At 44.7% G+C, this 24887-nt stretch overlaps 9 protein-coding genes across 9 annotated transcripts; 6 read left to right on the top strand and 3 right to left on the bottom strand.

The window, feature by feature from the left end:
• Positions 1-891: 891 nt before the first annotated feature.
• Positions 892-3511, top strand: C922_00112 (hypothetical protein; the record flags this gene model as incomplete). The annotated part of the gene is made up of 2 exons (XM_008815729.1): positions 892-3195; positions 3377-3511. The coding sequence occupies 2 exons, from the start codon at positions 892-894 to the stop codon at positions 3509-3511; spliced, it is 2439 nt and encodes an 812-aa protein (XP_008813951.1).
• Positions 3512-4259: 748 nt separating this feature from the next.
• Positions 4260-5800, bottom strand: C922_00111 (DNA-3-methyladenine glycosylase; the record flags this gene model as incomplete). The annotated part of the gene is made up of 2 exons (XM_008815728.1): positions 4260-5494; positions 5656-5800. 2 exons carry the CDS (start codon positions 5798-5800, stop codon positions 4260-4262), a joined length of 1380 nt encoding a protein of 459 aa, XP_008813950.1.
• A 1163-nt stretch (positions 5801-6963) lies between these two features.
• C922_00110 (hypothetical protein) lies at positions 6964-8679 on the top strand (the record flags this gene model as incomplete). The annotated part of the gene is made up of 1 exon (XM_008815727.1): positions 6964-8679. The coding sequence occupies one exon, from the start codon at positions 6964-6966 to the stop codon at positions 8677-8679; it is 1716 nt and encodes a 571-aa protein (XP_008813949.1).
• Positions 8680-9793: 1114 nt separating this feature from the next.
• C922_00109 (1-deoxy-D-xylulose 5-phosphate reductoisomerase) lies at positions 9794-11395 on the top strand (the record flags this gene model as incomplete). Its single annotated transcript, XM_008815726.1, has 1 exon — positions 9794-11395. One exon carries the CDS (start codon positions 9794-9796, stop codon positions 11393-11395), a length of 1602 nt encoding a protein of 533 aa, XP_008813948.1.
• A 420-nt stretch (positions 11396-11815) lies between these two features.
• C922_00108 (hypothetical protein) lies at positions 11816-12733 on the bottom strand (the record flags this gene model as incomplete). The annotated part of the gene is made up of 1 exon (XM_008815725.1): positions 11816-12733. The coding sequence occupies one exon, from the start codon at positions 12731-12733 to the stop codon at positions 11816-11818; it is 918 nt and encodes a 305-aa protein (XP_008813947.1).
• Positions 12734-13802: 1069 nt separating this feature from the next.
• On the top strand, positions 13803-15391 carry C922_00107 (hypothetical protein; the record flags this gene model as incomplete). Its single annotated transcript, XM_008815724.1, has 2 exons — positions 13803-14987; positions 15107-15391. 2 exons carry the CDS (start codon positions 13803-13805, stop codon positions 15389-15391), a joined length of 1470 nt encoding a protein of 489 aa, XP_008813946.1.
• A 716-nt stretch (positions 15392-16107) lies between these two features.
• On the bottom strand, positions 16108-19236 carry C922_00106 (hypothetical protein; the record flags this gene model as incomplete). The annotated part of the gene is made up of 3 exons (XM_008815723.1): positions 16108-17254; positions 17299-17596; positions 17802-19236. 3 exons carry the CDS (start codon positions 19234-19236, stop codon positions 16108-16110), a joined length of 2880 nt encoding a protein of 959 aa, XP_008813945.1.
• Positions 19237-20923: 1687 nt separating this feature from the next.
• C922_00105 (hypothetical protein) lies at positions 20924-21666 on the top strand (the record flags this gene model as incomplete). The annotated part of the gene is made up of 3 exons (XM_008815722.1): positions 20924-20975; positions 21261-21373; positions 21577-21666. The coding sequence occupies 3 exons, from the start codon at positions 20924-20926 to the stop codon at positions 21664-21666; spliced, it is 255 nt and encodes an 84-aa protein (XP_008813944.1).
• Positions 21667-22975: 1309 nt separating this feature from the next.
• On the top strand, positions 22976-23374 carry C922_00104 (hypothetical protein; the record flags this gene model as incomplete). Its single annotated transcript, XM_008815721.1, has 2 exons — positions 22976-23064; positions 23233-23374. The coding sequence occupies 2 exons, from the start codon at positions 22976-22978 to the stop codon at positions 23372-23374; spliced, it is 231 nt and encodes a 76-aa protein (XP_008813943.1).
• Between the last annotated feature and the right edge of the window lie 1513 nt (positions 23375-24887).

Raw genomic sequence — 24887 nt, 5'->3', positions numbered from 1 at the left:
TCAGTTCACTTCATTTCGCTTCTTTTTTTTTTTTTTTGTTCATTTTGATGGAAACAAAAGCAGTATCCAATTTTGTAATTTTTTTTTTTTCTACGCAAGTTATGCGTAAAGTGGACGCGGCGTATTTTCCTGTGAAAATGTGTAAAGGTGACGCAAATAGGGCAAAATTTGGCAAAGTCGAGTAAAATAGGACAAAATAGGACAAAATAGGACAAAGTAAAATAAAGCAAAGGAAAGCAAAATAACGCAAAAGAAAGCAAAATAACGCTGAAGTTCCCTTTTCCCCTCTGCAAAAATGACATTGTTGTATTCCCCCCAAAATGGTGAGCTAAAAAAGGAAAAAAAAAAAATAAAATAAAATAACTTCACACTTTTTTGTACTGGAAAAATGTACAAAATTCTGAACAGGTGAAGTAGTAATTCTTGAAGTGTTCCAAATGGGGGAAGAAGTTAAAGCTTTATTTTGCGCAAATCCCTTTTTTGAAAGAAAAAATTGGCTACACAGCGTGGGATGGTCTCTTCATATATAGACGCGACGTATGCCTTCAAATTGCCTATTTCTTTGCGTTATTCGCATTGTTCTAGAGGGGGTGGGAAGAAAAAAAAAGCAGCTACACAGTTTGGTGTGCTACACATATTACACCTATGTATTACCTACCCGGTTAGCGATAAAAAAGAAAAATTGGGGAAAGAGACCCTGTGAAGGGTTACCCACAAGGTCTTCTCGTCTCATGCGCACCATTCTTTTTATTTATATATTTTTTCTTTGTTTTCTTTACGGGGAAGAAGACCCCATTTTTGCACAAGGGCGGTTGAGCGAGGGGAAAGACGGTCTCTTCTCGTTTCAGCGACCCGTTGGACCGGCACCCTGAGCTGACTGCCCCCACGGCGATGGACTCCTCGTGGATCCACGCCATCGGGGTATGCTTAAGCACCATCGTTTCGATTGTAGAGGCAGTTGGAAGCACACTGGTCAGGAAGAGCCACATCATTTATTCAAAATATGAGAAGAAGCTTCTCGAGGCGACAGAATGCGATAGCGTCAGCGAAGGGGAAACAAAGCTGGAAAAAAAAAGTAAAAGGAAAGGGAAAAGGAAATACTCCTTTTTAAACATTTCGATAAGGAGTCTACAAATCAGTGGACGCATTTTCTACAGAAACGGGAAGGTAAAAGAAAGCGATGACGGGGCGCACCAACTGCTTAGGAGGACTCCTTCGAGTGGTACCAGCGAGGGAAGACTCAACGATGGAGAGGCTGGAGAACGGGAGGTAGAACAGGAACGACAACAGGAAGAACAAGACAACCATCTAAGCAGCAGCCTCATGGAAAAATCGTTAAGCATAAATCTGCTACACCGAGATGGTAGCAATTCCGACCAGGGCTATTTTTCCCCATTTAATGATTCCTCAGAAGGGGAAAAAATACGCCCGCAAAAATTTGCCTACATAAAGAGAACGAATAAGCCAATAGAAGAGTGCGAACGGGAAGAAGGCGCGAAGGATAACTATCAGACGAAGTGGACCAACATTTGTGATGGCTCATCTGGAGAGTGGCAGAACGAATCATTGGACATTCATCCGAGTAGTTATCACCTCTGCGAGGAGAAGCATCCACCTAAATGGAGAAACTTTTCAGCGAGGGCCATAAATAAAAAAGTGAAAAAGAAGCAGAAGTGCTTGCGGTTAAGGAGAAGGCCAACTTGTCGTGTGATGGGGAAACCCAAACGACGTATTTTTTACACCACGCTTTGCAATGGGAGAAGAAGCAGAACATGGAAGAGGCTACTCATTCTAAATGATCACTGTAGGAAGAGCAAAACGGGGATGGAAGGGAAGAAATATTATATATGTAGGGATTTCCCACCAAGGGGATTTCCCCATTGTGGAAGGACGCCCCCCGTGGAAGGGACAGATGCGGGGCCCCATAAAAACAACATCATAATGATGAGCATTTCGCACAGAAAGGTCTCTAAGATTTTTAAAAGTGAAAGCCCCAATGGAGGGTTGCCTGGTGGGGATAAAATGTATCACTCCTCACTTGGGTCCGATCGGTTCGTGGACAGGCTGAGTGGCGACACGGCGAGTTCCGAGCACGAAGGGGGGGTGCGTGCCGAGGCTTCGCTCAGCAGAAATGGGCATCAAGATGGGCGTGAAAGTTGCGGTCAAAATGGCTGTCAAAATTGCCGTCCAAATCGCTACCAAATTGGCTGTCAAAATAGGCGTGGAAACACATTGGGGACGCTGGAGGAAAAGGAAAAATACAGCGACGAGGAAGAAATTACGAGGTGCTCCACACTCAAACTGGATCAGGAAAATGCGGGTGGCTGCCTGGACTCCACCCCGGCACATCTCCCATCAGATGTGAAACGTGCGCACTCGAATATGAAAACAGAAAGCTACATCTGCTTCTACCTAGGAATAGCCCTTACAAGCTTCATAGCCCCTGCACTGAACATATTCAGCAATGTAGTCCTACCCATGTCGATGGTTGGCTTCGTCAGCGTCCGACTCATATGCTCAGCGCTGCTGGAAAGGTTTGTCCTAAAGGAGCAGAAGTCTGTTTACTTATACGTGGGTATCCCTTTTTCCACCCTGGGCCTAACATTAATCACTGTGTGCTCTGCAAGTGATAATACCTTCGAAGACTTAGACTCCGTTTTGGGCCTCTTCTTAACAGGTGAATCGATAACGTTGCTCAGTTTCGAGATGTTCTTCGCCTTTGTGGTGGCTCTTCTTTCAGTGGGCCACCTGGGCGCAGGCACATCTTCCAGCACAGGATTGGCTGGTGAACAGAACAAGGGTGTATCCTCAGAAGGTGACCTCTTTAGCTCCAAACTGAATGCGAATATGCAGTGCGGTGATAAGCATCCAACTTGGAAGCGAAAAGGGGGGGGAAATTTTTTCTTCTTCTTCTCCCCAGTCTCATCAGGAATCATGGGATCCCTGGCAACCATTTTCTCCAGGGCGACCTTCATCGGATTGGTGTCTGTCCTAATAAACGATAAATTGAACTTAAGCCATTTTTTTCTCAATTATAAAGTAGCTCTCCTGATTATACTAACCATCATTTGCTCCATCGTAGAAATTATATACACGCCCTTTTTGCTGAAGTATTATAATCTCACGCATGTAGTGTCGCTGAAGACTTTCGGAAATATATCCTTCAATGCGGTCAACGGGATGACCATCTTCGAGGTAATTGGCGCAGGGGTGGGGGGAGGAAGGTGCCTTTCGTCAGCGTTGCTGGCCTTTTTTAGCCCTTTCTGGCCCTTCCACACCGTTTCTGTCCTTTCCTCGCTCATTAGTATGTCTCTTGTGCCCCCCCAACAGCTACCGCTTCCCCGTGTCAACAGCAGATACTTCTCTTCCCCCGCAGGAAAGACCCTCGTGTGTGTACACCTGGACGTTTGGATTCCTCCTAATCCTCGTGGGAATCATATTCCTTTCATACGAAAATGTCATCCCCAAAGCGTTACGCCTGTTCAATCAGCAGTTTCGTCACAAGACATGACAGCCTCTTTGCCGTTCGGGAGCAGCAGATGAGGAGGGGGTGGGGCACTAATGAGTAGAAATATATTCACACACGTTGGGGTGCTCCTTTTGGGTATGAGGCTTATATATGAGCCGATCGATAAGATAGTCGTGCCTTCCTCACACAGATGAGCGTCCGAGCCGATTTACTACTCACACGTCTTCTCTCCACCGGAATGACCATCCCGTTTTGTTATCTTTTTTTTTTAAGTGTAACTTTTGCAACCTCGGCCTGCTTAATGCATATGCTCACACGTGAGGTGAATTGGGTCCTGAATTTGGCTGTGAATTTTGTTACGAATGTTGGCTCGTCTATAGGGGCTCCCTTGGAGTGCCCCCTATATCTCCACCACCCGGTGAGAGCGTTTTGGCCGTGGGGAAAAGACACCATTAGGCACCAAAAAAAAGAGGAATCAAAATAAAATATAACAACTGACACAGTAAGGAGGAGGAATGAACGGTTAGCTAGACGGGCACACAAAACGGTGACGTGTGGCGGGCGTGGGCATCCAGGTTAAGTAACAAAAAATGGGACAGGTCTCGCGTCGAAGTAGGGGCGTGGCAAACGATTCAATGAACCACCCCCCTTTTGTGTTCACTCCGGGGGGGATACACCATCGTGTTGTGCCCATACTATTGTGTGCCTTCACCCCTGATTCGGTTTGGACAGCCCAATAACCGCTTCCCATCAGCGTAGAAGCTCATCTGTGCAGAAGCTGATCTCCACATCACTTGGGTAAGACCGAAATGGAGGGATGGCCCTTTAACAAAAAACGGTAGTCATACAGGGCAGCCTCCTCAGCATAGGCCACTCCTACCCGTTTGTCCCTCTGCACGACGATTTCCTCCTGCTCCCATTTCATACAGCTGAAATAGTCCAGCAAGTGGGCCTTGTACTGACTGTACACGTCCTCTATGTAGTTATGATTTTCCCTTTTCTGAGAAACCAATGCTTCGTAAAAATTTATAATTTGACTTGTGCTGGGACAGATGCTAATGAAGAATCGACTCCGTTGAAAATCGCTTATGTTGCATGTGGAGCAGTGATCCGGGCTTATGTTTTTACCTTCGCTGGCTGGGTGTGGCCCTTCTGGAAGGTGGTCACGTTCGGCAACACGATCGACAACACGCTCCTCCATACGCCCTGCAATACGCTCCGCAGCACACTCTGCAATACACTCCCTATCTGCCTGTGCCGCTACCCCGGTATCACCACGACCCTGCACGGGTGCTGCCACATGTTTAACGTCCAAAAGGAGCTTCTTCCCCTCCCTGGAATACTGCGGCCGGTCCGAAAAAAAACTGGCCTTATCGTCCTGCCTCGTAATAGCTAAGCACTTCGTTACACACCCAGGGCCACTGCAAACCTTGGCCAATTTTCTCATATTTATCGATTTTAAAATGGCCTTCACTGTGTCAATCCTTTGTAGCTTCTCTTTATCCATGCAGTAGTCGCTCTGGTGAGGAGGAGGCTGATCTGGGAAGCCAATTGGACTAATGCCACCCCCTTCCCCTTTCACCGCGCATGAAACACGACCGGGAGAGCCCCTTCCCAGCACGGACCCCCCAGAATGAATTCCATACCTGTTAAGCAACATACCGTGGGTACCATAGAACGGCTCCAGCGATCGGACCAAAATCGCGTCGGGGATATTCTCTTCATTTGTAACTATATTTAAGCAGTTGTGTATGCCATAGCAGAGGTACACATAACTGACTCCACCTTTTCCAAACATAGTTGCATTCCTGTTTGTCTTTTTATTGTTATATGCATGGGATGCTTTGTCTTCAGTTCCGTTGTATGCTTCCAGTTCGGTTATTCTGGATCCGTATAATCTTTTTCCCCCCCTATCATATACCCACAGAATGTGTCCAATCAGGGCCTCCGTAATGGACAGCACATTTTTTTGGAGGTAAAATTCTTCAGTGAAAACGGTCATTTCGTTATTTTCAAAAAAGTATTCTATTAGAAGGTACACATATGGCATACATTCCAGTTCGTTTGTGTTTCTGTTTGTACTTCTGTTTGTGTGTTTTTTTTTTTTTTTTTTTTTTTTTTTTTTTTTTTTTTTTTTTTTTTTTTTTTTTCTTCTTCTTCTTTTTCTTCTCCTTTATGTTGCTTACTCTTCCGGGGAGAAGTTCTCCTTCCAGCTGCTTCCTTTGCTGCCCCCGTCAAAGTGCCACATTGCCTGTCCAGCTTCGTCACTGCGGGGGACGCAGTGGCAGCAAGTGGCACTCTTCTTTTCCTGCACCTCTTCTCATTTTGCATTATTTCCGTGTTGTCTGTGTTCATGTGTTTGTGCTGAGGGAGACGGCATTACTTTTTCTTTTGTTTTTTTTCCTTTTTGGTTTCCCCCGCTTAACAGCCGGAAGGAAGCAGTCACAACTGAGTAAAAGGAAGCACCCCAAAGGTTGAAGAAGCGAGAAAGGGGAGGTAAGGGTCCTTCCAGGGGTATCGCGCACCAGGTGGTATCGTCGCTTCCGCGGGGCTACGATCCGTTAACCCTCCCCTGGCAGACCCGCCAGTGGCTGCGTCTGTGTATATCTCCCCCCAACATCTGCAAAGGGTTGAAAGGCTACTTATCAGGGGAGCCTTCCCTCAGTAGATCCTCTTTTGTGTGCTTAACGCAAAAATGGAGACTTGTTTTCTGTGGAAAAAGGACCCTTCAAATGAAGAGTACGCGGTTTGACTCGATTCCAATCCCGGGTCACCCCCGCGCCGCGGCAGCGTTTTGCATCACCTCCTTGCGGGAGACGCATATGTATACGTAACGCTTGTGCTGATGCGGTACCTACACGTATGAACGATTTACCCGTTTGGGCATCTCCTGATGGGTGCGCTTTACCGCTTCCCCCGTTGGCCTCTTACCATTTGCCGTCCGATCCGACCCCCATGAAGGCGTTTTCTCATGGGGAAAAAAAAAGAACAGAAAAACGTGAGCAAGTCAACCGTTGCATAGGCAATACATTTGGGAGGTTAATCTCCCATTTGGCTCCTTCCAAGGGGGATGAGGGAAAGGACTCCATAAAATGGAGACAAGGCGAAATATAGGTAGGAAGAAGAAAGAGGCGTGCCTTCCCCCCTGAACAGGTGAAGACTCAGTAGACAACTCTCTCGCACTTGAAGAAGTTGGGTAAGAGAAAAAATGTGTTTCCATTCCACCTGAGCAGAATTGCAAAGCCATATTCTTAACGCAGCACAAGTGGAGTCCACTCTGCTTATCCCCCCAATGGAGTAGCAGCAGAAAATATAAAAAGGGATGAAGAATTTTCCTTGGGGGGAGGGAAGCAATTATGAGGAATCTTCTCCCCCCCAGACCGTTGCGAAGGTTTCCATTAAAACTGAAGATAATATTAAAATAGCGCTGATGAAGCCGTATAGCTCTTTTTAAATATACTGTACCAAAGGAGAAAGAGAAAAAAAAACGCACAATGGAGGAGGGAAACAGACACGTGGACTCGAACGATAAGGAGACCTTCGAAATGCACACAGGAATGGAAAGTCAAATGAAGAAGAAAGTATTCTACATTGTGCAAGAAGTGCCCTACGCAGATTTTTACAACTTTGATTATGAGCCAATTGACAAATTTAGGGAATCAAAAGAGACTCAGTGCATCGACGGGGACACATCAGGAGCGGCATCGTCATCATCATCATGTTCTGAGCTTCCAGATGGTAGCACCGGAAAGACGGCCCGTGAAAGCCGCTTCTTCGCAGGCCATCAACAGAGGAGTAATGCAGAAGAGGAGGAACAAAAACGCAAGTGTGTAGAGTCGTACGATGGAGGAAAAAACCCCAATGGGGTGCCTCCCCCAGGTGGAGCCCCTCGAAAGAGCCAGTTGAGTGAAGAATATCCCCTCGCGAATAAGGCGGCCAGTACACAAACCCATCGGAAAAGAAGCCAAAGAATAAAAAAGAAAAATGAATTTCTGAAGCAGTGCGAATTTAACAGCGATGGAAGTTGCTACTACACCATCTCGAACAGCAACCGTTTGAGACTTTTCGCCACGGACTTGTCATTATTAAATGCGTTAAGTGGGAGCAGCGGTGAGAGTAGCGGTGACGGTAGCGGTGGAGAGGCGAAGAGAAAATTAAGGGCACTACATGAGCAGTACCAACATATGGACACTCAGGAGAAGGAGAAAATGAACAACAGCTGGATCTGCATGCAGATCGGGGAACATATTTATGACTGCAAATTTTACCCCTTCTTTGATTGGAACAATAGCAACACATGTTTCTTCGCAGCGTGTTCCAAAGGCAACCCTGTATCGCTTCACAGCGCGTACGATGGGTCGTCGCTTATGTCATTCAAAACGTTAAATCAGTGCCACGAGCTCTGTAGCTGCTATTCGTTGTGTTTCCATCCGGAGAGGAACTGGCTTCTGTGTGGAACGAATGCTAAGTCTATAGAGGTATTCGATTTGGGGAAACCGAATGAAATGTATGAGAATCGTATCCTAAGCACAAGAAGAGGAAAAGGACAAAAGGGAATCATCTCTACCATGACGTATAAGAGGAAAGGTTACGGGCAGAATATGATTTACGCCGTTGGCGATTACAATGATTGCATATACCTCTATGCAGACAACTGTGATCATAAAAATGATTTCATCCTCAAATTTGAAGTTAGTAAAAAAAACTCTAATGGAATAACCTGTATAAAATGGCTGGACGAATTTTCCCTCCTAAGTGGAAGTCGCAATGCTTCCTTTATTTACCGTTATGATATGAGAAAGGATACAGAGTATGTCCAGAAGTGGGAAAGGTTTGCCCTCACCAATCAGAAGTACCTATTTGATATGTATCGAGATATCCTCCTCATCAGTGGTGACACCTTCGGTTATTTAAATGTGTACCACCTGAATGACAACAAGCTGCTTTACAGGGAACAGATTAATAAATACTCTCCACTCATTTCTGTCCATGTCCATCCTATGTATCCTCTACTTTTAACAGGATCCGGCACGAGACGCTTTTACGAAAATAGCAGCAATGAGGTCGATATAATGACGAGTGTGTTCAGTGGGGCGATCGACACGTCGGACGATAATCTCCTGGACGGCGCGTCTTCTTCGATTCCTTTTCCTACGGTGTCGCGGTATATAAACAGTGCCTGCACAGTCTGGTGCGATTTTCCCTACTGATGTGTGTAGCTAGTGGGAAAGCCTCTTCCCTGTATTTTTTTCTCCTCACCGTTTTGAGCACCCCGCAGCCCCTACCCAAAAGGGCACGTTTAAGCGCACTTTTCCTAGTTGCCTCCCATTTCAGGGTTGAGCTTGTGTGTCCAAGTATGTATGACTGATTGGTTCTATGAGCCTACCCATTTGGGTGCCCATTTGCGTGCCCCCCTTCCAAAGGGGTAAACTAATCCGCTTCGTCACGCCGTCTGATTTTTTCCGTCTCGTCTGTTCCGTAACACTTATTCGAATGTATCACTTTTTCTTAATGCCTTCTAATTTTGTGAGCAGGGGGGCTTTCACTTTTTGCTTTGCCTTCTGATCCGATGGAGCCATCTGCGGCCCATTTCTTGTAACTGCGCTGGATGGAAAACAAGGACGGAAAAGGCACTCCGGTGGTTTCTTTCCTTAGGGGGATGCCATATCGAGGCTGTTAAATGGGCCTCAATTTTCGTTCACAGGTAGAAGAAGGTGCGTAGTGCTCTCCCCTCGTCGGGAATCTCCTGTAGACCCAGTCACTGCAATTATATTCGTTGGGGGGACCACCAGAAAGGTATTATCCTCCACCTTTAAAGGGAGTGCATCGGTGTGGAGGCGATTTTACAAGATTGCTCTGCTGTGCGATTAACACCGGGGTTTTTTTCTTCTCGGGGAGGACCCTACACGAGGGGATTCCCAACGGAACCGTCACACGATGGTAAATTTACTCTACCGTACGGCGCTCCATCGTAATTGGTCCCTTTTCGCACTAGAAAGGAGCTGCAAAAAAAAAAAAAAAAAAAAACTCCCCTTCTGGGAAATGGCTCTTCTCGATATTTATCCGTATAACGTCAGAATCTGACAAAGCCTCCACATGGTGGGAATTTTTTTTTTTACACAGTTAACGTACCATTTGTAGCTTCTCTGCCTGGTGGGCCGCAAAAAAAGATGCGTAGGGAGATCACGTCGGATCGCACAGCCGAGGTGACTGCCACTTTGTCGAGGCACTAAGGAGGATGCACCGGATTAGCTGCACACCCACAATGACTGCGTCGTAGAGGACTCGCACGACAGCGATGCCGTAGTAACGACCAAGTCAGAAATGAGAAGGTCCATTTTTTTACACACCCTGCTGTTGCTCGTTGGCATCCAGCAAATGAGAGCTCACCATGTGTACCCGCAACACGGAGGGGACATTCACATGAGGAGGCACGCACAGGGGGAGAGGAAAAGGGCGTACATAATAAATAGGAAAAGAGGGAGCGTGCAAAATGGTGGAGCGAAACGGGGGAGGTGGTCTGGCCGGATAAAATTTAGGAAGCGTGAGGACCTCCCATGTGGGAGGGAAGCTACTCACTTCTCTGCGCCAGATAAAGACAGCAGGCATGCCGTGAATGCGGCGAATGGGGTCAATGCCGCCAACACCGGAAACACCGCCGTCACCGACAACGCCGCTAACCCCATCAACGTGGCCATCTTCGGGAGCAGCGGCAGCATCGGCACGAACGCGCTGGACATCATTCGCGAGTGCAACCGGGTCCAGAAGCGCTTCAATGTGGAAGCGCTCTATGTGAACAAAAATGTGAAGAAACTGTATGAACAGGCAAGGGAGTTTTTGCCAAAGTATGTGTGCATCCACGATGAGTCCAAATATGAGGAGTTAAAATTTTTGTTAAAAAACGTAAAAGGTTACAATCCAGAGATACTACTAGGGGCTGATGGGATGAAACAAATGTGCCGGAGTAGCACACTCGACAGAGTTGTAATCGGGATAGACTCCTTCCATGGATTATACTCCACCATACATGCAATTAAGAACAATAAAATGATTGCATTAGCGAATAAGGAGTCCGTCGTATCGGCTGGATTTTTTCTCAAAAAATTATTAACAAGTCATACAAAATCATGCATCATTCCAGTGGATTCCGAACATAGTGCCATTTTTCAATGTTTGGACAATGACAAAGTGTTAAAGACGAGATGTCTGCAGGATAATTTTTCCAAAGTCAATCAAATAAAGAAGATAATTTTATCTTCCTCGGGCGGCCCCTTTCAAAATGTCTCTCTTGATGAGTTGAAAAAAGTAACTTCAGAGGATGCCCTGAAACATCCCAAGTGGAAAATGGGACCAAAAATAACCATCGACTCGGCAACGATGATGAATAAAGGGCTCGAGGTTATCGAAGCTCATTTCCTCTTCGACGTGGATTATAATAATATCGACATCGTTGTGCATAAAGAATGTATCGTCCATTCGTGTGTTGAATTTATCGACAAATCGGTCATCAGTCAAATGTATCTCCCAGATATGAGGATTCCCATCCTCTTCGGTTTGACCTGGCCTAATAGAACCGCTACAGAATTGCCGTCCCTTAATTTGGCGAGTACCTCTCCCCTCACGTTTTACTCCCCCTCACTGGATCATTTCCCATGTATCAAGCTCGCTTACCATGCGGGTAGGAAGGGCAACTTCTACCCAACGGTCCTCAACGCTGCCAACGAGGTGGCCAACAGCCTATTTTTGAAAAACAAAATTGGCTACTTCGACATTGCGGCCATCATATCGGACGTCCTGGAGTCCTTCACTCCACAGGGCGTCTCAGACAACTGCGAAGATCTGATGAACCAGATTGGGGACATTCACCAGTGGTCCATGCGCAGGGCTATGGAGGTGTACCAGGCGCGCTGTGAGGGAGCGGTTTGAGAAAGCCATTTCGATGAAGCTTCCCATAGGGACTTCCAAAGGAATTTCCACTAGATTTTTCATAATGGGGGGGTCAACTGGCAGAACCAACCAAATGGCAGAACCGACCAAATGGCAGAACCGACCAAATGGCAGAACCAACCAAATGGCATCTCGCCCTCGTGGGAAGCACAAATGAGCAGGAATATGGAAGAGGGAGGGTTCCCAAAAAAAGAGAAAAAAAAGAAAAGGAAATCCCAAGTTAGCGTTTTCCCCTTTTTGCATCAAACAATTCAGACTCTCAGATAACTTAAAAAAAAGGTGAACAAAAAAAAGAGGTCAAAGTGGTCACGAAGTCAAGTGGTGAAGAGGTCGACTGGTCAAGAGGTGAACAAGCCAACAGGTGAACAGGCCAAGAGGGGGGATAGCCACATGGGGTTTCTACACCTCCAGCACCACCCGAATGTGCGTGTGCGGCTCCCGTATGATGTCCGTTTTCCCCTTTGCTCGGATGTTTATCTTCTTGGTGTATCCACCCATGTTAGCCTGCAGCGTGTGAAAAACGGGCTTGATATTATTCCGCCCATATTTGTTAATGGCGTTAAATAGGCAGGATTTTATGCACTTGTAAATATTCACCGTATATTTGTTCGTGCCGTAGTAGTACAAAAATGCGAAGGCTTTTATTATGGGCATGTATCTGATTTTCCAAAGGATCTTCCTCGTTTTGATGAAGGACATTTTGATATATTTTGCTGTTGCTGAGACTAGCCTTTTTTTTACATAAATCACTGGATTGATTCGGTTCGTTTTAACTCTCCTTTTGTAATTTTCCACGTTATTTTTTTTTATATTTCTGTACATATTGAACAACTCGTTGTACTTGTTGTTTAGTAGGACTTTCTCGTAATTGTTGCGGACATTTTCGACGTGCTTTTCCTTCCACTTCTCCCGAACCTCCTGCCCTAGGTACCACTGCTTCAACTGTAGAGAGTCATTCTGGAACAGGTCCAGCTCAGCTTCGTACTTTCCGGCGCTCTCCCCAGTGTGGATACCTGCACGATCACCACCGCGATCATCACTACAGCCTGTGTCCTCCACTTTGTCTACCCCATCTAGCACGGGGGGGAGACCGCCCAACGGACTCGCTCCCTTTACCTTTGGAACACTATTTAGGAGCACCTCCCTTGCGCCTTTCTTCCGTTTCAATACGTGGTAGCAGTCGTCTCTTCTTTTGCTTCCCCCCCTCTGGGCCATTTCGCCACCTCCGCTTGTGGTAAAGAAGCTTTGCACAAATGGCACCTTATCACTTATCATTAGAAGAATAAACGGGATGGCTATTCTGGTTAGGTAGCCCATCGTTATTCTCCACAAAGGGTTGGCTGCCGGAGTGATAACTCCGGGGGGGATTTCTCTGAGAGCAATCTCTTCGGCGCGTTTTTGTTTTCTCTTATGTCAACCACGTTCACAGGAGCGCAAATCGGCGTACACGCCCACGTAGGCACTTTCTCACATGTGGAGAAAATTCCCTCGTTGCATATCTGGCTGAACGTGTGTCCTCCTTCGGGAAATGTTCTATCCAACGCTGCATGGGGGTAAAACCCTTCTCTTCCCACTTCATTGTGCGCAGTCCACTGGAACTTTATTTCTGCCCTGCTCGCTTGGAGAATTCTCCGGCAAGTGCATTTTGCACAGAATGGTCAGCGTGATTAAAGTTGGTCCACAGGGATGCCAACAGGGATGCCAACAAGGATGCCCAAAAGGATGCGTATTTTCAAGAAAAACTGGAAAATTCTTTCTTTTCTTTGCCTTGGTAAATTGGGCCAGCTTGTGAGTATTACTTAACCTGTACGCACGTGCAGGAATTTTTTCTCTTTCGTTTCGCTTCCACTTCGCGCTCCCCTGTGCTTTTTTTTATCTGCCCTTTGGCCGGCAAGATACATGCGGTGGCACTTTCTCCCTTCTTCGTTTTAACAAAACGATCTTTGCCGCCACGAAGCGTACGTCCCTTTTGGCGCCATTTCGATGGGTAAAGAGAAAGGATAGGGCAAACGCGATTGACGAACCATGAGTGACGAACGCTGAGCCATGAATGCCCAATGGTGACCCAACCAGCAGGACGTACGCGGATGTCGCGCCGCCGATCCGAGTTAACGCAGCAAAGAAAAGCCGCACGAGCAGAAGTTGAAAAGGGCGAATGAGCCGCCAGATTGGGGTTTCACCAGGGGAGAGGAAAGAGCCAAAGTTGAATAACCCCGGGTGAGACATGCCCAGAGGGGCCCAAACGAGGGGGAGATAAACGTGCTATGTGAACCCTCAGTCTGCATGCACTCGGGAGTACAACCTCCCTGTGTGCTGGCAGTTCCTCCCCATTTGACACAACGGAATAGGAACGGAGCTAAACTGCTTAACGGGGTAACAGCCCACCATGCCGCGCGCCGAGCCGGGGACGCCAAAATGGCTGGCGAACAAGATGAAGGCCAAAGGCCTCCAGAAGTTAAAGTGGTACTGCCAAATGTGCGAAAAGCAGTGCAGAGATGAAAACGGATTCAAGTGCCACAGACTGTCGGAAACGCACCAGAGACAAATGCAGATCTTCTGCCAGGACGCAAATAAATTCATGGACGACTACTCCTCCATGTTTGAGAAAGAATTTATGAGATTAATGAAAACGAAATATTGTCGAACGCGTATTTTGGCTAACACTGTCTATACGAATATGATTAGCGATAAGACACATATACATATGAATGCCACCGTGTGGGTGACTCTTACCGATTTTGTATTGTACCTTGGGAAGACAGGGAAATGCAAAATTGAAGAAACGGAAAGGGGGTGGTATTTAGAATATATCGATAGAGAAAAAATCGAAAGAGAAAAAGCTTTTGAGGAAAGGAAAAAAATCGAATACTCCTATGAAGAATTGAAAGAGAAAAAAATTAATCAAGCTATTGAAGAGGCTAAGAAAACGGGCAAATTTATCCAATCGGAATATACAGGATTGAACAAGAAAACTGATGAGAAAATCGTCATATCGTCTATTAAAACTACGCGAAGGGATCATACTCCTTCTAAACCCAGTGTTAATGTGCTCATAGCGAAAGCACTGAGCAAGGCGGAAGAAGGAAAAGGGAAGGTGGCAGACGCTTCGCCAGATAAGCGGTGCGCGGTAGAAAATGATGTAGCCAAGGGCGCGGCAAAGAAGAGACCCCTGTCATCCATCGAACTTCTCCTTCTGGAAAACGAGGCAAAAAAAAGGTTAACAAACAGCGCTGCTAATCTGAAAAATCAGCAAAATAGCCAGAACGAAATCGAAGCGAAGCAACATGAAAAAGACGACAAAACGAATCCCCCGAGTAGTAAGTACTCCTGGTTATGCAAAAATATCGTAGTTAAAATAATCGACAGGAAACACAAACATTGTAACAACAAGGGGGTGATCACTTCGGTATCGTCTGACGAAAGCAATAAATGTGAAATCCAGCTCAACAACAGCGAAAAAAAAAAAACTTCCGCTCATCAGAAGCAGCTCCAAACGGTTATACCAAAAATCGGGCGGGACGTTTTGATCCTGAGGGGGCAATACAGGGGCCTTCGCGGGGAGATCAAGCAGGTACTTCCCATACACACATGCATAATATATACTCTTGCGTTTTACCTGTTTAGACACCCTTCCGATCTGTTAATCGACCATTTACACGACACCTCTGCCTGTTTTGCCCCTCTTCGCAGATTTTACCCGATGAGGAATCCGCCCTGGTTGCAATTTTTGATAAGCATTTAGGTACTCCTTGGGAGCTGAGCGGTGTTGTGGCAATCGAAAGTGAAAAAATGAGAATAAAAAGATGCTCCCGCGCCTGCTCCCATTTTCACCTGAACCATTCCTGTGAAAAAATAAAAAAAAAAACGAGTGCCCATTTTTTGTCTCCTCTTCGCCCCTTTACCGTACCTGCAGGCAAAGTCATCACAGAGGAGCGCTTGCTATTCGATGACATAAGCAAATTACACGACAGGTAATTTTTCTTTTTTTTTGTATGGGAACGTTCATATCTTTTTCGCAATTTGTAGGAGCCACATCGATGTGGCGGTGGCGTATGTGGCAGAAGCATATGTGGAAGCCGCGTCTCTAGTTCGTAGTCCGTTGTCTGTAGTACTGTTTTGTGTACCAATTTTTAACGCCTCCTAACGTGGACGCTTTGCTTTCCGTCCTGGATGCACTTTTTCCCATACACATCGATTTGTTTATAAAACATTATTGGAACTGCGCAAAAAAGTTACCTTTTTTTTTGGCTAGCTGGTGTACTTTTTTTTTTTGTAATTCACTCCCTCCATTTTGACTAATTCATCTGCTTCTCAATCGTTCGCACGCAAGTGAGAAGTCTTCTTTTGTGAGCGACTGCGCAGATTACTGAGCAGCATCCGGTTGTGTCAAAGTGGGACACACTATGTTGGGAAGAAAGGATGGACTCCGCCTGCTAATATATACCTCCACGCAGGCAGAGTGTCCAATTTGACATTTACGGAAAAAAAAAAAATTAAAAGGTTAAAAAAAAATTTCAAAATACAAAAAAATCAGTTGTTCAAAATGAAAGCGAGCGTTCATCAGACACACGAGGTGTGAAGGTAAAAATTTTTAACAAATTGGAAGGAGGTAAAAAATATAACTTTCTGTAGGTGCAAAATATAGTGGCAGATGGGTTAAGCGTCAGATGGCCTTTCCCCAGTCCCCACCACTACTTGCGCAAATTGATACTCGTGTTGTAGCGGAAAATTTTCGCCTTCTCCAACTTCTTCGATGGCGTTTCAAAATTTTGCGAACTGGTCAGTGCAATGTTATTTATGGGTGGCTTCTTACTTTTGTCCTTCACAGAAATGGAGTATTGTTTATTTCGCAACGTTCCGCTTTTCACTTCAGCCTTCTGCGGTTCGGCTGTTTTTCCATTTTCCGTCAACATGGAAGCATCGGCTAGCTGGCAACTTTTTAAAATAATTTCCTTCTGTTTCTCAGGTGCGTTGTTACAAAGCCATGTGACCAAACATTGGAATATTTTTTTCGTGTCTGTGAAATTGACCCTATGTGGTGGTTTGGTAAATGCTATTTGTGCACATACCATTAGCACCTTCTGGAACTGTCTTCCCTGGATGTATGCATTTCCTTTGCTTTCATTTAGGAAGATTTTTTCCAACTCACCTTTTGTTAATAAACTTTTTATAATTTTGTAATGTCTGGAGAAAATTAAGAACAGCTCAAGATCCATACCTTTCGAGTAATAATTCCCCTCGCTTGTTTTTCCTTCCAGTTCTATATTCCCTTTGGCGTTTCCTTTATCCTTTGCGTAAAAGTGGAACAACGCTTCGAAAACGTTTTTGCTGCTTGGGATTACTCCCGTGTGGAGGTGTTCATTGGGGGTGGCGAGGCTCTTATTCTGCAGCGCCGCGGCGTGGCACTCCCTTTTCACCTCCGCCCCGTTGCTTGGGGGAACCCACCCTCGCCTCGCACTCTCCGCGCAGCCCAATTCTTTCAACTGACTCTCCACTTCCATGTCGTTGAAAGAACTGGTGTCCATTTTGCCGGGGATCGATTCGTCGGAACGTCTGTTCCCATCTCGCCTCTTCATCTTCTTCGTCTTCTTCACGTGCACCGATTTGGTGCTGTCAAGTCGGTCATTTTCGCTACCCCAGGGTGTCTGCTTAGAACCGTCGTTGTTACTTTTACTCAATTTCTTTCCCAAGCGAGTATTTTCATTTCCACTTCTCCTATTTGTGCCTTTCTTATGCGTAGTAGCGCTACTGGCACTTCCTTCGTCTGCCTGACCCCAAGTGAAAGAATCGAAGCGGCCAAAATTTCGAATTATTTCTTCCTTGTCTTCCTCGGAAGTACTGCGAGATATGTGCGATCCACAATCTGATGGGAAGTTCTCCACGTGTATATTTTGCTGAATTTTTTTTTTTTTTTTAAATATTTCAATTTTAATTTGTGAAAGGATATTATCTCCTTAACACATTTTCTTTCGTATATTTCCACGTTCTCTTCCTTTAGCATATTTACATAATTTTTAATTCCATTTTCGATGTAGGACAGTAAGTCAAAGCTTTTCCTATTTTCCCCGTAGCTGGCGGTTTCGCCCGTGTAGCTTCCCTCTTGAGCCTCCTCGTTTTCAGATGTGGGGCTCGATATGTCGTGAAAGGAGTTCGCCACACATACTTTGCTTTCGTAGGTTTCTAACATTGCAAGGGAGCAGGTGAGGAGAAGGGGGGGAGGGAAAAAAAAAGAGTGTATATATTTTTTTTTCCAGACGCGGGGAAGTTCCACTTGGGTGCGTGCCTCTGCAAGAGCCACCACTCAACGGACGAGATTCCTACTCAGCTGCGCGCACATCCTCATTCACTGTTCAGCATTTAACGCACAGTGGAGTTCCTCTTATACCTAGATGCTTCACACCGTTGGAATGGCATATTTTGTGTAAGGAGCCTCCTCTTGACGTTGCCCCCCCGTTCGAGTCGCTCTCCTCCTTGCTAATAATCCTTGCGATTGAGTAAGTTGCGTACTCCACTCTTTCTTGAACCTCGCCCTCGGGTGGTACCCTCTCGCCCGTTGCTGCGACAAGAAGTTCTTCGTTTTTTTCAGTGGGTTTTTCTTTCGCCTGCTCGGATTCGTTATCCGCCTCGATGGTTTTGTCCCTCTCCGCCTCGGCTGCTTTGCCCTCCGTCCAGGCCTCTTTCCCTTTCTCTTTAGCTTTCCCCCTTCTGCTCCTTTTGGACTCCCCCTTCGTGGGCACCTCTTTTTTTTTCTTATTTTTCTTTTTCCGCTCTTCCCCTTTTTTCTGGCTATCCCTTAAGCTATGCATGGTCTCCATTTCGAGGAGTGCTCCCTCTGCACATTGTCCCGCGCCATTTAGCTCGCCTTCAGAAATGTCCCTATTTTCCTTTTCTTCTTTGTGACATTTTTCTCCTTCACTTTGTGATTCCTTCTCCTTTTTTTGACCATCCTGATTCTCTGCTTCGTCCAGTTGTGTATCGCCCCGGTTGCGTTTTACCTGCACCAGTTCATGTGTATCATTGCCACAACTGGCACTGCTACTATGGAGTCCACGGTCTTCTCTTCCCCCTTTGGTTTCCTTCCGGGGGGATTTGATTTCCGCACTCTCTTTATTCCCTCTGCGGGTTTCACTTTCGGTACCCTCTCCAAGGTGTTCCTCACGTATAATGTATCCTCCTGTCCCTGGAGTTCCATCTTCAACGTTATTCTCCCCATTTGTTGGGGCATCTTTTTCATCTTCTGTTTCCTTATTCACTTTGCTTATGTCTACTTCGTGCTGTGGCTCCATTTTCTTTTCTGTTACCTCCTGCGCTTTTGACATTTGTCTTTCTTCTTCAGCTTCCCCATCAGCCTCTTCCCCGTCACCTTCCCCTTTCTTCTTTTTCTTTTTCTTCTTTTTCTTCTTTTTTTTTTCAAAACTCTGATTTGTGTGGGGATCCTCACTGGGGACCTCTATTCGTGTCGTTAGGTCAGCTGTCTCATCCCCGTCAACGACTTGTTCGTTCTGTTCCTTCGGACATCGGTTCTCTTCGCCTTCGTTGGCTCGAATGTTGTGTGTGCCATTGGGGCTACTTTCACTGTTTTGGATATTTTGGCTATTGGGGGTAGTTTGGAAATTTTCTTTTTTCTCTCTTTTTTCTTTTTTTTCTTTTTTCTCCCTTTTCTTTTCCCGCCTTTTTGTCGCCTCCTCCACAGGGGATTCATCTGGGGGGCACTGCTTAACCCCCCCATCATCCTTTACATCGCCAGTTTTTTTTTTTTTCTTTTTCCCATTCGAGCTAGCCATATGTTCCCCCGAATTATCTAGCAATGAAGGACTCATTTTACCTTAACCGGTCTGGCAAAAATATGAATTTTTTTTTTTAATTTTTTCATAAATGGTGAGCATTACCTCCAGGTGAAGAAGCAGTGTTTGTCTTTCCTACACTCTTTCTAATTAAGTTTGCAAAGCGGGTATATTTTTCGTACATAAAGAAAATCGGATAAACTTCACTGATACACCATGTGGCGTCGTCTTTTCCCAGAATCAGCAAAATGTGCTGAGGAAAGGAAACGTTCGGTGTTTCACATGAGGGAGGGTAAGAAATCATCATCAGTGGGGGATATCAAGTTATGTCCACAAATCGCGAAGGGCATGATTAGTACTCGTCCAAACATAGACATCTGTACATTCGCCAAATTGCATATGTACTGACTTGGATGGTACTGTTTCCACTGCGCCCTTTCTACATAAACACTTGTTAATAAAATGCGTGCGAATGTGCAGAGTCCCTCCGCTTCTTTCACTTTCACCCATGAGCAGATAAGGCGTGAAATTAATTCCTTCCAGCACAGCAGACTGCCGGACGCTCATAAGAAATCCGTGACTCGTTCCATTTTTCTCAATTTCGTCACAAATTAATGCGTTTTATATTGCGTAATGCTTCACATCCTTGCGGCTACTTTTAATCCTCTGCGTTGAGCATCCATATCCCTGCGCAATTTTCGTAAACACATCTCTTTGTCCAATTTAAAAAAAAAAAAAAAAAAAAAAACAGGCAAACAGTAAAACGCCGGAAAGGCGAGATTCTACATACATTTAAGAACATACATCCATGTAGAAATGGAAGAGACGGAGCTTTTCTACACACCTCTGGAGCTGTTGTGGGTACTTTTGCTTAACACTTCGCTTAGGGTAAATATATATATTTATGTATATATTTTTTTCTCTTTTACCATCATCGACGAGTGAGAGATTTTCCGGTTGACGCGTGAATTATTTTCCCCCTCAGACGAGACGCAGATTTAAATAAGGCCAATTCGAAAAAGAATATGTTCCACTGTTCATGCGCACGTGGGAATATGCAAATAAACGAGTCGGAAGAAAGTTCTTCTTTGTTCGGGATGGAAAAAGGGGGATAAACAAATGCGTTTCTTATTCGTCCTATTCGTTCCTATTCGTCCGTATCCATCTCGTACCCACTTATTCCTTGCCTTTTTTTTTTCTTTCTCGTACCACAGCCAATCCTTCCCCAGAAAATGTCCCAACTAAGATGCCACTAACTGGTAAGTGAACTACTCCATCTTCATGAATTATGTGCATTGTGTTTATTTCAATATAGGGAGTTGCATAAAAGGTGCACCATTTTGTGTTCCCCCTTTCACGTTTCCGGGTGTTGGTGAACTCACTTGAGGAAAACACCACACTTGTGTAGAATCCGAAACGTATTTTAAGTCGCTTTAAAACTTCTCCCCCCGCGAAACGGAGAAGAAAAACGGCAAAGGTACGAAAAATAAAAACTACAAAGGGAGCAACCCACGTTTAATGCAAATCGAGTGAAAAAAAAGGTGTTAAGGAAGGCGGTTGAAGTAGCATAATTTTTGAGGGCAATCAGAATTCATTTCCTTTCCCGACATAAAGAAGAGAGAGGCACAGAGGTAAAGAAGTAAAACACGTATTTCGAATCAGCCAGGTTTTTTTTTTTTTTTTTTTTTTCTTCCTTTTTTGTTCCACCTTTTCAATCGAACAAATGAGTAAGGGGATAGATTCGATGAAACCCTACTTCCCTGCGGTGTTAAAAGGTAAATATTTGTGGCCCCCCCTAAAAGTGAGAAATGTATGCACTGGTTGCGCAGCATTGTATTAGTGGGATGCCGCTTTTTTTCTTTTTCCCTTTTCGTTCTTCCTTTTTTATCGTTCCTTTTTTTCTGTTCCTTTTTCCGTTTTTCTTTTTTCTTTCCATCCGGATGCGTCTTTAGAAAATCAGACCAGTCTCTCGCAGACACCGTTAAAATGGTTGAGCCCACATGTGCGTATGCCTCTACATAGACTCACCTAATTACTTACTACCCACGTTCCGGGAGCAGGGTGCGAATCCGCGTCAGATAAATTTTTCAAGTGCCTGAACGAAAATTTGGAACCCCACGGAAATGAGCAGGCCGCCAGCGACGGCATAAATAAGTGCCAACCGTTAAAAATAGTAAGGCATTTTTTCCTCTTAAAAACATGGCATGAAGATATGAGCTCCAGCTTGATGGACAGACTGGGATGATCACTAAAATGTGAAGCCCAGTTTTTATCTTGACCAGTGATTCTGCCATTTGGCCGCAAAAAAAAAAAAAAAATTTTTTTTAAAAAAAAAAGGTGAAACTTATTTTTTCGTCTTCCTTCACTCCTTTGCAGAATTACGAGAAGTGTATGGAGGAGAAGCTAAAAACGGTGAATAAAAATTCCCTCACGTTTTTGACATCCTACAAGGGGAGTAATGAATAGGGGGGTGAAGGTAGGGTCGCAGTACGAGGGGGGAAAATACCAGACCGAGTTTATTATGTCCTGTTTTGCTTTATATCCACCCGATGATCACGAAACGGAAATTCCGGGCAACTTCAGGTCAGTATAGCTCTTACAGGGCCATTTGCATATTCACCCCATCCAATATGTGCCCCCATTTTGAAAAGTTATAAAAAAAGTGTGTGCAACGGGGACGTAAGTGGCCGCACGAATTTGAGGCGTTCACAAAGAAATATACTTATTTCGAGTATGCCGCGAGTTAACCACACATGGGTGTAGGTATGTATGTGCACAGAGCGGCATACCGTTCATTCGTGAGCACGCAACTTTAGGTTGTCGGGAGAATTAGTACCTTTTCCTCTGCGTGAGAAAAAAGAAATTCACGTTTTCCAAAATGGAGGGCCATACACCTATACATCCCCTTTCACGTGAATAAAAAATTACAATTTTGAGAATAGCTCGATTTTTAATTTTTTCTGTTTTCTCCTACACAACGGTTTTTTGTTCGTTAAGAGGGAAGTGAACAAAAATAGCAAACATACGTCAAAAAATGGGTGAAAAAATAAGTTGGTAACTTCGAAGCAAATTTTGCTTCAAAGGGTCAAGTGTTTTTTTCGGCTTCTTCCATTTTTTCCGTTTTTTCTTTTTTTTTTTTTCTCAGCCTGCTAATGTAACTTTTTTTTTTCTTTTTCGCTTGCCCCTTTTTTACGTGACATGCGAACAGTTTTTTTTTTTTCTACATTTAACATTTTCACCGAAGGAATGGAAACCTCCCATGTTGACATTGTCAGAATTGTGCTCTTAAACGTCCAGCTGTTAGCGCTTGGGCGAATCGGCTAACCAGAGCATATACTAACGAGCAATCATTTAGCCATTTTTACCCTGCGCGTGTGTTTGTTCCGTGGAACAGAGGAAAGATGAGTGTGGTAAGTTTGCAGTGTATTGGAACAAATTTGAAATTTTGCGATATAGGGGGGATGCGTAAAATTGAATGCCTGAATGGACGTACACAGTCGCGCCAGATAGAATGTATGCCATTCGCTTTTTGTTGATACCTTTTCAAGAAGGGACAGCGTACCCTGCATCGGCTGGCAACAAGAAGAGAATGGCATACGTTCGATCTGGCGCGACTGTGTACGTCCATCTTCAAGTCGGCGACATCGCCCCATATGCTATAAGACTTATGCTCACATTCCTCTTTTCCCTTCTTTTTTCTTTCCTTTTCCTTTCCCTTTCTTTTTTCTCTCCGAAGAACACTTTGGCAGCGCGCAAACATTACAACGATTACAAAATGTGCATGCAGGCGAACAAGCGCAGCAGCAACGCGAAGGAAAAGTGCGCCAGCCACCTGGACAAGGCGATAGACACGACAACGCAAATGTGAGGAGCGAACAAAAATAAACAAACAAAAATAAAGAAGCAGAAATAGATAAATGAATAAAAAAACAAACCAAACGGACGGATGTGCAGCAGCACATTCTACGCCATCTTTGCATGCCCCCTCATCAAACAAGGAAACAAACAACCCTTATTTCCCCCTCTTTACAGGATCTCTCGGGAATGCCTACCGAACACGGAAGAGCTGTACAAATGCTTTAAGCATTCATTTCGCCTGAGCTTCTGCGATAAGGGTGTTATTGAAAGGTTAAAAAATTGCCAATCGGATGTTTACAAGATGATAACGTCATGAAAGGGGGGCCCCGTTCTACACACCTGTGGGAGCGTCTCCATTCTGAGCAACGCAACGCTAACCCTACGCCGATTTCCCCCCCTACCATGTTATTACGTCATTACGTTATTACGTTGTTTTATTTTATTTTATTTTTTTAACCTTTTACTTGGTTTCATGAGAAAAAAGGAAAGAAGGCACTTTTATAATTTACCCCTACCAGGGCGGGAGATGCGCAGAGCGTACAATCAAACTCCGTGGCATTGAAAAAGAGGGAAACGAAAATCTACCAGTAGCCCTATCTTAACTGCGGAGCGTTCGACCCGAATTGAAAAAGTTAAATGCATCTGAGTAGGCCTGTAAGTGTGCACATAAGCAGATGATGATGTCTGCATATTCGCTCCCCTTTCGAAATGGTCCGTGAAAATAAAGTGGCAAATGTGTTAAGGTGAAACGACCTCCCAAAAAAAAAGAGGCATCACACATACTTTGAGCGGTGTGCTTCTCTTTGTCGCGATTTGTGGCGTAGTCCCTTTGCAAAACATATTAAATGTTCACGTGGCAATGAATATCCTCTTGGGAAAGGGGGCCCTCTACAGTTTGCATAAAAAAGGGTCCTTTGAATTTACGCCCACTGTGCTTCAGTGGTTTGGTGGGCAGAGCGAATGGCAGAAATTGGGCCAAGTGTTTGGCAAAAATGGTGGCAGAAAAGAAGAAAAAAAAATTCGAACCGCTGACAGTTGTTCCGTTAGGGCGTCAAAATAAATGCCGCAAAGACGGTCGCATTGAATTCCTTTCCTCTTTTGCAATTTTGGAAGGGGGCGTTGCCCAATTTAAAGTTATCTTTGCCATTTTTGCAATCGAATGGGGAGGAAAGACAAGGGAGAGCTAGCATTTTTTTTTTCTTGTTTTCTGTTCTTTTTTTCTTTATCCTTTTGCCCGTTTGCATAACCCCATGTGATGTGTTCTTGCCCGGTGTGGGTGTATGCACATCTGGGACTCCCCTGATTTCGTCGCATATTGTGTTACTCATCTTTGGCGCTTCCTATATTTCTTCCTTTTCTCCCCTTGCGTAAAGATGTGTACATATAATATGCAGAGTGGCATTATTCCACTAAGCAAACAGAAAGAACACAATATGTAATCAGGATAATTATATTCCCCCCCGCTTCCGCTGCTGATTCATTCATGTGATGAACTCATACGTTGATGTGCATGTACATATGCATAGAGAAAAACATTTTATCAGAAAGTTTTACAGAATTCGGCTTTCAAAAATGTATTACACCCCCAGGAATGGGGGGGGGCATCGAAACTTTTTTTTTCTCTTTTTATATTTTCACATTTGGTTGAAAATATTTTCTTTTCTTTGCTTTTTTTTACCTTTTTTTATCTTTTTTTTTTTTGCCGCATCACCACATTTTCACTGTTACTGAGAAAAAGAAAATTGGCACAAGCGTACGCAGGGCAGTGTCGTGAGGAACAATGCCATATTGTGCTTATTTCAATTAATCATATCTGTTTCTTTTTTCTT

Source organism: Plasmodium inui, assembly GCF_000524495.1.
Source record: "Plasmodium inui San Antonio 1 unplaced genomic scaffold supercont1.1, whole genome shotgun sequence".
Lineage (NCBI taxonomy): Eukaryota > Apicomplexa > Aconoidasida > Haemosporida > Plasmodiidae > Plasmodium > Plasmodium inui.
The sequence above is the reverse complement of the archived record's forward strand: the minus strand, read 5'-3'. Positions and strand labels throughout refer to the sequence as shown.